We start from the raw sequence: 12,299 nt of genomic DNA, 5'->3' as shown, positions 1-12,299 counted from the left end.
AGAGAGAGGAGAGAGAGAGAGGAGAGAGAGAGAGAGAGAGAGAGAGAGAGAGAGAGAGAGAGGAGAGAGAGAGAGGAGAGAGAGAGAGGAGAGAGAGAGGAGAGAGAGGAGAGAGAGAGAGAGAGAGAGAGAGACAGACAGACAGACAGACAGACAGACAGACAGACAGACAGACAGACAGACAGACAGACAGACAGACAGACAGACAGACAGATAAACAGATATACACACAGACATATAGACAAGACAGACATACAGACAGGTAATTGTTTCCGTAAAGTGTGACCAATGAAGAAGTACCAGAATATGAAGAGATAAAATGAGAGAGATAGAAAAAAAAATGGCGGAGTTTTCTGTGTGGAATAACGAAGTAGGTATATTTGCGGATTAGAAAATAAGGTCTAATTCCTGCACTGAAAGTGATAAGTTGAACTGGCGGATGACATAAATCTGCACGGCGATGGATCTAAAATACATATAGCATCTGAAGTTATCTCTGTAAAAAGATACAAGCTTGCATAGTGACAAACGAAAATGTCATGACTAAAAAATACGCTCGAAATTAAGAGCGATCTTATAGAGGTAATTCTATGAATGAATGTAGTATTAAGACCTACGAGAACTTGGGAACGGAGTGCTATGCCAGACCTTAGGTTAAAGAATTATGTCGAAGTCTTGGAACTATTACGGAAGATACATGACATGAAAAAAGTTTATGAAAAGATAATAAAAAGGACTCGTCGAGGGTAATAGAGCTGTGAACAATACTTGCGTCCAGATATAAGGAATGAGTAACAAGAAGAAATGAAGACGACTGAGTGTTTTGAACAATACTTGTGTTCAGATATAAGGCATGAGTAAAAGGAAATGAAGATGACTGAGTGTTTTGAACAATACTTGCGTCCAGATATAAGGAATGAGTAACAAAAAAATGAGGATAAATGAGTGTTTTCATAGTAAGATGGATAGTGTACAGCAAAGTGCAGCTCTTCCATGGTTTACAGCAAGGAGTATATATCGAAAGTCCTTCATCTGGTTGGGACAATCTTGGAAAAGAATGGAAAATTATTCAGACAGACTATTATTCTGTAGAAAACGATTTGAGTTAGCAGCATCTAACAAGAGAAGACATAAAAAAGGAATATTTGGAGTTGCAACACAGTATTCGCGATAGCTTGAGCGAAAAAAGAAAGATTTTTATTAGCACGTGAGGATGGCCCGCATCAGTCAAAATATGAATCTTGTAATTCTCTAAATTATACAGACCAGCTTGTGAGGCTTGTACAGCGCTTCCCGAAGCAACTCTATTTGCCCCCTTCTGATCTAAACATAAGATTGTCTACACCAAATGTTATCAATTTTAACTTTTCATAATTATTGTATCTTATAAATGGCCATATCAAAAATAAATTTCCCCAAGACATTGTATTGCCGTGGTGTAGGAACAATTATCATCTATGTCATTATCGAAAGATTTCTCAACTATCATAGTTTCCCTTGAACGAAGGAAAGTTTTCTTTGTAAGAGTTCCAGTAATTGGAAAGTTGAATTATCATGATATTTACTTTCATCCTGACATGTATTTCGTTTCCGTTATTTATTCATTGATTCAATACGTGATTATAACAATGCTATTAATTTATCATATGAAAAATCACTGTTTCAGCGGCAATACATGCACGCAAATAAATCAGGTTTTTACGCAATAATTACGCAAAATCTAGTCTACATGAAAGATGCAAATTTCTAAAAGATATACATATCAAAAATCAGTTAACTCATGGGGCTAAAATATTGAAAAAGTAACAAAATCAAGTCATTGTTTATACCTTTTACAAGACTGTTCTCTCGCCCCCTGGATTCACGTCGTCGAGCTCAGACAGCAAGACGTTCCTCATCTCTCTTCGCCGCCACACCGTAAACATGAAGGCGTCAGGCACGGTATGTTTTTCGATGTTGACGGCGATTATATTCTTCTCAAGTGATTTTGAGTCGCTCTGACGACGGAAGAATGGAATACAATGCGTATGTGTAGTGATTCAGTAGGGATTTGTGAAATATAAGATCAAAAATGTTTTGAAAAGGAAAGTTGAGTGTTTGGTGGTATTCTGAATAACGTGTTCGGAAGTGTTTTAATATTTGATACCGTGGATTATATGAAGCTGGTTATGCTGCCATTAGTGTGCGGATATACAATTGGAAACAACAAGCCTCCATCGTATTCGAAAGATAAGGATGGATGATAATTGGACAATTGGATATTTACTGATGAAAATTATGATGTTGATTCGGTAAATGTGAGAATTGCCGCTGTGGATGTCGAACCCATCCGTTTCATTTTAAATTTACACGTTTTAGGTGATGTGCACTATAGTAGCAAAGTGCTGTAATCGTTAAGTATGAGTGTGCTCTTTTGACGAAATGAAAAATAATAAAGAAAAATAAAACCTAGTTGAAAATGTCTCCCAGATTGGCACTCGAAAACTTTGGGTATCCGTAACCTACAAGAACTTGTTTATAATTCCGTGAAGTATTAATTTAACAAACTAGTCTATGCGTGCTACATTTTTTTTATATTACTGTTATTTATGCTAGGTTGTGCATTGTGGGTTTTTCTACCATAGTATCAACATGGTAGTGTTTTTCCATTCTTGTACTTCCCGACGTCAAGGTTGTTTAGGCGTATAAGCCAAGGTTTCGCACTGTATTTCTGGTTAGAATGAATGATGTACGCAGCAAAACAAGTCAACAAAAAAAAAAATTAAATTGTTTTTGTTGAAACTATGGGAAAGAAACATGTTTCACCTATGCAAGTACGGTCTGCAATTGAGGTTGAATCTGGGTTTATTTTTAGCATGATTGCCGCACAATACAAATGCGGGTAATTTTCTATATTACCTTCGCCTCTGATATCAACGATTTTGGTATCGTTGGATTCCTCTCAATCTTTACAATCCAAATATGCAGGTTTTAATGCGTGAAAACCCCCCGTTAGCGGCAAACTTGGCTCCGATAGCAGGGGGCGACAATGTCGGAGCGGCAGGTGTAATATAGAAAATTACCCTAATATAACCCACAGCAAAAATAACCATGGTTATTCACATGACTTTCCACAGTAGGGGGCTATGCCCCCTGAGACTCTCCCTGAGGGGGGCTGCCGCCCCCAACCCCCGCCGAGCGCACAAAATATCCCCCACATACTCACGGCAGGATAGAGCGCACACGAACTAGATGCATTAATAAAGGCGCAAAACCAGTCGACCCAACGAGGGCGGGTCACCGCCGCTCTTCTGTTCATGGTATACCTTGTTCATCCTGATTATACTATCGTATCTGTATACAATGTTGACTATGTCAAGGTCAGTATGCTGATTCAGTGGGAATGTTACAAGGTAAATGTAATACGTCCGCTGCTCCGAGATCGCCAATAACTGTGTAACGCTCTAGCCTGCCGTGAATACGTGGTGGTTTTGTTTCCTCGGCGGGGGTTGGGGGGCGGCAGCCCCCTGCAATGGAAAGTCATGTGAATAACCATGGTTATTTTCACTTTGGGTTATATTGTGTTATTTAACCCCGCATTTTCCCTGGAACCTTTAATGCCCTCCCCTGCTATCGGGACCAACTTTGGGGGTTTCCACGCAATAAAAACCATTTATTTGCAATGTGGACAGTGAGAGGAATCCAAGGATACCAAATTCGTCGATATCGGGGAGGCGAAGGTAATATAGAAAATTACCTAAGAAAATTAAGTTAATTGTTGCTCAAGCAATAATGGGATATTATTAAGTTCCCGTTTACAAATATTAGCACAAAACAAAAAGGTGAAACCCGAAGTCCCGCTAGTGACATTTGTTCTGTTTCAAGCCATCGTTAATGTTTACATGATCCATGCAGATGAGTTTACAAACCTTAATAGCAAATAAAGTCAAGAAATAAGTGATTTAGTTTTACTTCCCATAATATACAAGGTGGAATTGTACTTATGTCAAACCGTTAATGATTTTCACTAATACAGCAGTTATTGTAATATTAGGCTAGAAGACTTGTTACACGCATTTTATTAATATATTTATATTCCATGCAATATGTGTAATCTCCCAGTTCTCGTTAAAACCAGTTTAAAACGGACTAACGTTCTGTTGTTGCAGCTCTGTTATTATACTTGACCGCCATATGTCCTCGATTTGTTAGTATTCCGTTAGATATCTGTGATTTCCATAACTGTGTGCCGGCTTTCTATATATCAATATTTTACATGTAGACGACGTCACACAGTGGACAGACACACTGAATGTAGTTTGTGGCCAAGTGCAAAGATTTCAGAAGAAATGGGTTTTGATTGTTGAGGAGAAAGTGATGTCATTTTCTGATATATTCATTGGCTAACTTTTTTGTATCATGAAAGCTGCCAATTTGTCCATAACTAGCCATTATAAGATATACATGTTTCTATATTTTTCTTGTAACTATTATATTTATCATTTAATGTACAATGCTTTATGCATTGCGCGGTAATATTTAACGGTTGGATATCCATAGTCATTGTGTTAACGAAAATATATAGTACAGATATCCAATAGATATTTCCTTATTTGTAAATTGTGTTAAGTGTTTACAAATGTTACCACCGTTAAAGGTTTTCTTAAATCTTGCCTTATCCCTCACACGCTCTCAGAAGAGGTAACCGTGCTGCCTCAAGAAAAATATCATGTAGTGGGGTATCAGTAGATTTTTTAAATAGAAAGTGTGATATATACTGGGGTACAATCTCTGCTCAAATACCCAGCCTTCTCACCCACTCCTTCATAGTTCTCCATAATCTTTCCATATTATGTGAATATGTGGAAAGTAAGGGTCTACAAAGTTCTCTGAATAATTAATGATGAGGCGGTTGTATCCAAGATCTTTTAGATTACAGTAGGCAGCCCATCCGTCACTACAAATATCGATCCCATTTGTGTTGTTTTATCAGGGGTATGAGCGTGTCAGCACTGCGATCACTGCCTACGGCACCATGGATTTCTTTTTAGACTCGCGCTCAGTACCCCCAAAGACCTACACTTGACTTCCTCCCTCTATTGTACTTCTGGTGCTCGAGTGGCGTCTAGTTGATCTCAACAATTACACCTGCACCTCCCAGAGAATTTTGATTTTGCAACCAATATTGTTACTTCTGAACAAAAACGTCCAATCTACGCTAGTTGTTTTATCCATGCCAATGCAGTTGATAACCATTCCATGATCCCAATGATTAACAAATAAAATTTCTTTAAATGGTGCCAGATGGATCCCCTGCAGAAACATGCCATTGTAATTGCTGATCTAGAAAACACAACTGGAAATGGAAGAGAGTAAACTAACGACACAATATACGGCACTTAAAAGAATCTTAACACCAAAGTGATTCAAGATTCTCATAGCTGCTTAATTTCATAACTAGGTTCTTGCAAAAGACGAATGTGCCTTATATCATGTAGTTAGTTTGCTCTTTTCCTTTTTTTTTTTTTAATAATAATGTTCAATAACATTTTAGGAATCAAGTTGGTTTGTCATCTATAAACAGTTTAATAGTATTTAGGATATTATGAAGAATTGCTTGTTCATATATTATTAAAGATTTTTTTTCTTTGCAGTTGAAGGAGTATAGCGTGATTGGGCGCAAGCTCCCATCGGAGCTCGTCCCCAATCCCCAGCTGTACAAGATGCGAATCTTTGCTCCGGATGTTGTAACTGCCAAGTCCCGTTTCTGGTACTTCCTCTCCAAGCTTAAGAAGATGAAGAAGGCCAGCGGTGAGATTGTATCAATCACACAGGTGAGTTTGGCATATATAACCATGAAAGCGTAAGGTTGTAAATACAAAGCACTTTATAAAACTGGTTTCAATCTTTATTGAAAACTAATGTTGTATGTATGAGTTAAGTATTAAAATTTTTCCCAGGTCACTGAACGCAAGCCCAATGTCATCAAGAACTTTGGCATCTGGCTTCGTTATGACTCCCGTTCTGGAACCCACAACATGTACAGGGAATACCGGGATCTGACAGTATCTGGCGCTGTTACCCAGTGCTACCGTGACATGGGTTCCCGTCATCGTGCTCGTGCCCACTCTGTGCAGGTGTGTATGTGCATTTTGAAGATTACTGTGATTGTATATGCACACACTTTGTAACATTTTAGTTCTGTTGTGAAGAATTCCATGCTGTGCAGTTTATTAGGGAATTTGCATTATTTGGGACTAAAAGATTATTTATTCCCTTAGATTATGCGTGTGGAAAGGGTGGCAAGCAACAAGTGCCGCAGACCAGCCATTGTTCAGTACCATAACTCCAAGATCAAGTTCCCCTTCCTTCCCCATTCCAAGAGGAAGAACATGAAGATGGACCGTATTACACCCAAGATCCCCATGATTCCAACTTATTAAATATAATAAATGGTCGGGTGAATTAGGTTGTTTTACTGATACCAAAGTAGGCAGGGTTTGTGCAATTGTGGTGTGAAACTTAAATTGGTTGTTGAATGTGACAATTAAGTAAAGGCATATTTAGCAATATATGCAAGGCTGTAACTAAAGTGAGCAAAGTTTCTGTGGTAGAGAAAATCAATATGGAAAAATAGTTGACAGGACATGTCATTAAATCAAACCAAGTTTTTGTGCAAGGAAAAGGTTGCAAATGTTATGTGGTACGTAAAGGTCGATACTCCACATTTTCAGGGTTTAAGATAATTTTCAAAATTTGTACAAATAATTCAAATGTTAGTTACAGTTTTAAATGTAAAATCTAAAACAATGTTTTAGAACTTTTCGAATGGGAAGGTTCATAAACACGCCTTTGTATCAACACATTAAAACAGAGAAATTGAGCTTCATTTTAGAGTTTTGCATCGCGGCAGGGTTTTACTGTAAAAGTAACCAGGCTCAAAACCTTGTCGCTAATGACTTTTCATTTAGGTTATTTGATGTTCCCAAAGGTATAAGAGCTGTGCTGTACTTGAGGAAAGCCCCTTTATCAACTAGCCAACCTAAAGTTAACCTCTGGTTTCCTGACCATGTCCACGGCCTCAGTGCTTATCACCTTAATTCATTCCGAATCATTTCTCAACCTTCAGACGGAGACGGAGGCCCAATGCTGGGTATCACCCTTATTTAAGGCCTGTGCAGATGAGCGAGCCTGGTAAGCAGGCCTCCCAGTTACTGGGTACATTCGACGGGCAAACCGTGAAAGTGCCCGGGCGACCGATGAGCGAAATCGCCAGGCGGGATGCCAGGTGGCTCAAGCTTCTGCTGTTAAACTTTCTCAAGTAATTTTAATTATATATAGCTCCAGCTCTGTCAGCAAGATAAATCTTGCACCCATTCTTATTTTTTTTCTGAAATCTTACTCATAGTATTGTGTGGCTTCCATTAATGCCTTTTATTGAGCTACTTCATTGCACCATATTTGTATTTTTTCTTTAAGCACAAATCTAATATGTTAAAACAAAAAAAATCTTAATGCTACTGGCATCGTCAGGCCTTTTTTCCAACCCCAGTATTGACTAGGGGAGCCACGGGCATGGTATTCCTCTGTTTAGTTGTCTAGCTCATACTCCTTAGAGGTGGTTTATTTCTCCCCTTAACATACTCCAGGCTCTAGTAATTAAGATTTTTCTACATTTATTTTGAGCACTGAGACTTGTCCCTTTATCAATTAGCCTCCACGGAATTTAATCCCCCCGGTTCTCTGACCCCAGGCTCATTTCACCAAGACTGTGAACTGCTACTACCCCCTCAGTGCTTACTGTCCGCAATACTACTTCACTCAACACTACTATTCCACATTCCTTCTACTATCCTCTCGTTTACAATCCTTTTGAGCGCTGTCTGTAGCCAAGCCAAATGGTATCATTTTTTATGGTCTCTACTACAGCCCCTTTACTCTGAACAGAACTGCTGTACGACTTTGGACGTGTAACACATTTATTAACCAACTAATCACCTTTCTTTACTCTTTTCACTATTACACCTTTCTATAGTGCTATGACATTTGATTTCTAACACATTTTGCTTTGTGACTATTAAAAATTAAGCAACATCAACCACTCCATCTGCACAGTCATCCTTTTCTACCCCTCCTCCCTTATTACTACTATTTATCCTTATTTCCAAAGGACAGGGCCACATCCTTTTTAGGTGGGAAACGCTTTTTTCAAATAGGAGACGCCCATTTTTCCTTAAACTTTTGTTAATTTAAATTGTATGTTACGCGAACATACAATCAAGAATGTTACTACTAATATTACCTAACATCAAAAATATCGCTAGTTTGGCAGAAGATAGAGGACATTTTTTGAACCACTTCCTTATTTTTATTTTATCGATTATAGCAAAATGTTATAAACGTTAACTGCTGTAACGTTGTCTTAGTATAATTATACTCTATAAATATGCAGAGTTAGTCGATCTTGGGCTCAAATTAGCGACTACTGTAATTTTTTACGGCCCCGGCTACCCCCCCCCCCCTCTGTCGGCGGTCCTGCATACACTATACATACATACATACATACATACACAGTCTAAAAGTTTATTTTACGATGGTATGGTATGTCAATTATTTTGAGTTTGATAGAAGGTACAAGAAATATTTTTACGGAAACCATCCCATTGGTGAGAAAAATAGATGTAGTTTATATCAAAGCATATGACTAACAGATTTTCTTGTCAAATGAAATATATGTTTTCCTGAGATTGCCTCCCCCCCAGTCTCTAGCCCGTTGCTGCCGAGGGGGGCTTAGGAGACGGAGACTGAAATCCAATGCAGGGATCTCCCTTGCCTAGGGCCTCAGCCCTCGACTCGACTAATTTTGCACGGTCTTTTCTCCATCCAGCTCTTTCGTTTCCGTCCCTTCTCCAATCCCTTCTACTATCTACTTCCTAAGGTGTAAGAGCCGTGCTGAAAGGATGAAGGGCTCATATCTTAAATACTCTATTTAGCCGAGCCAAGTGGGACCGATTTTTCGCGATCCCCCCTACAGCTCCTTATTCAGGCCATACCTTTCAACATTGTCTCCAAGAGCAAGTGGGCTTCCCCTTCCGTACCCGACCCGATCGTTCCCGTCTCGTTACATTTACATCAGAAATTGATGCTTTAGCGTTATCAAAACTAACTGATTTCTCTGGCAACCCCATTCCTGCAGAACCACATCCAACTCTTACTACTTGTACCGGAACTGTCTCTATCTCCCCAGCAAACTGCCCAGTCGATACCAAAGATTGGTCAGATTGTGGAGAAGACTTACTCGGCTACCTTAAAGACCAAGACGTGAAATCAGTACATTGCTATTCCATTCCTCCTAGAGGTCATCGAAAGAAACCCACCAACATTGCTAAAATTACTTTCAGTACACATGACTTTACCTTTCGTATCTACATAGGTGGATAATCCCTCCCTGTTCGACCATACCAACCTCCTCCCCGTAAATGTCAAAATTAGTGGCGCTTTGGACATCCTGCCAAACACTGCCGTTCCACAGACCAATGCCCCAATTGTGCCCAACCCGGTTATAACTGATCAAACTGCCCTGCACAAACACGCACATGTTCGTGTTTGTGCGGCGGCCCTCATAATGTATTTTATAGAGGCTGTCCCACTTACAATCTTGAGTCTAAGGTAGCAACTCTCAGATACAAAAATGGTCTCACTCTGTGTGAAGCCAGACATGAAGCACGCCGACAAGGTTTCTCTTATACTCCCTACTCTAGTAATGTCGCTCGCTCTGCCCCCTCCACCTCAAGATGTTCCTACACTCTCCACTATACCTACTTACTTCCCCACTACCACTTCTACATTCAAGCTCCTCCAGTCTTTTGCTTCTCTAAATCCAGACACTCCAATCTCAACTACAGCCCCAACACCGTCCCCTCTCCCTTCCCTCACTACCCGCAACAGACAGACAACGTTCTACCCCTCCTCCCCTACTGCACACTCACCTCCAGCTACCTTTGCCTTTATTCCTAAGACACCAGTCTCCCCCCCCCCCCCCACAACAACTTTTGTCTCAAAACTCTCCAACCAACTCCACTGCAGAAACTATGGAACATTCAAAGCTATATGCTTTAGACACCTCATGCTCCCTTCACGCTCGAAGTGACTGCCGATATCCATCCCCCTCCTGCTCATATTCCCCCTACTCCCTCTCAACACAACCTAACCCCATCAATTCCGTCCACCACCGATATCCATCCTCCTGAAATCCATCCCCCTCTTACTCATATTCTCCCTACACCCCTTCCTCCTACTCCCTCTCAACACAACCTAACCCCCTCAATTCCGCCTACTGCCGATATCCATCCTCCTGATACTGTGCTATATGACCTTAGATGTCTAGCACATTTATCTTAACCATTAACCATTCCTCCTGATACTACCGATATCAATCCTCCTACTCATATTCCCCCTGAACCCATTCCTCTTATTCCCTCCTAACACAACCCACCCCCCTCAACTCCAACTACACGTACATTCTCCCTCCCTCCGTCCCCTCTATTATTTCCACTCCCTCCTGGACACACGTGAAACACTTATGTTGACGCATAGCAATCATCACCCTTCACCCCTCGTTTAATATACTTTCCTATATATTGCTATATGACCTTAGATGTCTATCACATTTAGTTTGCTTTTTAACCATTAACCATTAACCACTGAGATTGCTTACGGCATACCCAAACGGAGAGGACGTTCCAATAAAAATGAAAAATCTTTGTTTATTCATCAGTTCATTTTTCGTTGCTTATGAAGAATGAAGAAAAACTGCGTAAAGCGTAATACAATGATAGCTTTTGCTTCTTAAATTTCCTTTAGAAAAACCTAACACTTCAATTTACGCCAGAATTAAATGAGAGTAAAATCAAATACAGCAAATGCGCATTCTTATTACACAAGATAAGGGGAAATGTGTTAGATGCAATTCTTAAAAATCGTTTATTTTTATAGGACCTCACCTCCACATGGGTAATGTTTCAAGGGTGGTTCACAATTTTCAGCATTTTCACAAGTGTATAAACCGTATGCTGGGGGCTGTATAATCCACCTGGTGCTATGTCAAATGATCCAGAAACCAGAGGATTGTACATACTATCTGAAAATGTACAATAGTCAGGTTCTAAATCATTGAACATATGGGCACTTTTTTTGGTCTCCCACGTGACTAAAGTGATATATTTTTCCTTTTATTCGGCATTTGAGATGTTTTAGACAAAAGTGTCAGGAATAACATAAACTTCGTGAACATCACCATTTAAAAATATTTGGAGATGCCGTTACCAATTTTACTCTATAGAAATTATACCTGGACGCTATGCAGTGGCTTGGAGTCTTGGTCCTTGAGCCTGATCATGGGATACAGTTGCCAGGACCAAATATCCAACCAACGGTTGGAGACTGGCACACGACTTGTTACCCGATTCCGGGACCACTAACTCTATACGATCATGTAACTCGCTTCCCTCAGGACGATCCTGCTCACCGGGTGGCCTCTGTTCGAAACAACTTCGGTTGGAGGAGGCCTAGGAAGCCGTGGCTCAGGCAGATTAATCAGATCTGTCGTGAGGCGGTAGAGATGAGCCGAGGCCTTGGCTAGCAGCTCGACATGAGGGACCCTCATAGGGAAACGAAGAGTGGATGCAGCTATGCGCCCCTGAGCGTTACTCCAGTTGATTGATTGATGAGCCCTTCCCACACATGCAAGATAGTCCCTTTACATCACATAAATTATTGATAGGCCCTATCACCACATATATCATTTGAGTTTTTTAAACAAACGTTTTACGTAAAAAAAAAAAAAAAACTATAGAATTAAACCGCCTTGTATCTTCATGCTTGCAACTGTCCTACCACAATTTTTTTACATATAAATTTGTGGCTCTCTGTGAACGGATAATAACATTTTTTCACTGAATTCTTCATAACAATCGAACTCGTTGCCAGACTGCAAGCATATTTTTTTCGTGAACTTTAGAATCCCCTCAACCAAATTTTATTACTAAAGGGCTAGGTGATCTGAAAGAAAATGGGAAATCATGAAGAAGGAATGTATAACTGGAAAGCGAAAGATATTTCAGTTTCCTAGGCATTTTATCATATTGAAAGATCAAGTAAACGACAATATTTGCTTCAGATGATATCGCTTTTATTTAATGAAATCACCTCTAACTCAACATGGACGAACTCAACTAGACCTCAATCTATGTGCCACAAATAATCATTCAATGTTTGTCATTTAGATGTAAGACATGTATTAAGTAATCTGTGGTAGCTTC

At 39.8% G+C, this 12,299-nt stretch overlaps 1 protein-coding gene across 1 annotated transcript; it reads left to right on the top strand.

The window, feature by feature from the left end:
- Window positions 1–1,800: 1,800 nt before the first annotated feature.
- On the top strand, window positions 1,801–6,444 carry RpL18A (ribosomal protein L18A). The gene is made up of 4 exons (XM_027381624.2): window positions 1,801–1,941; window positions 5,634–5,813; window positions 5,940–6,116; window positions 6,261–6,444. Exons 1-4 carry the CDS (start codon window positions 1,924–1,926, stop codon window positions 6,420–6,422), a joined length of 537 nt encoding a protein of 178 aa, XP_027237425.2. The 5' UTR covers window positions 1,801–1,923; the 3' UTR covers window positions 6,423–6,444.
- The last annotated feature ends 5,855 nt before the right edge of the window (window positions 6,445–12,299 follow it).

This window comes from Penaeus vannamei, chromosome 34 (assembly GCF_042767895.1).
Source record: "Penaeus vannamei isolate JL-2024 chromosome 34, ASM4276789v1, whole genome shotgun sequence".
In the NCBI taxonomy this organism is placed as follows: Eukaryota; Metazoa; Arthropoda; class Malacostraca; order Decapoda; family Penaeidae; genus Penaeus; species Penaeus vannamei.
Note: the sequence above shows the minus strand (reverse complement) of the source record. Positions and strands in the feature narration are given on the sequence as shown.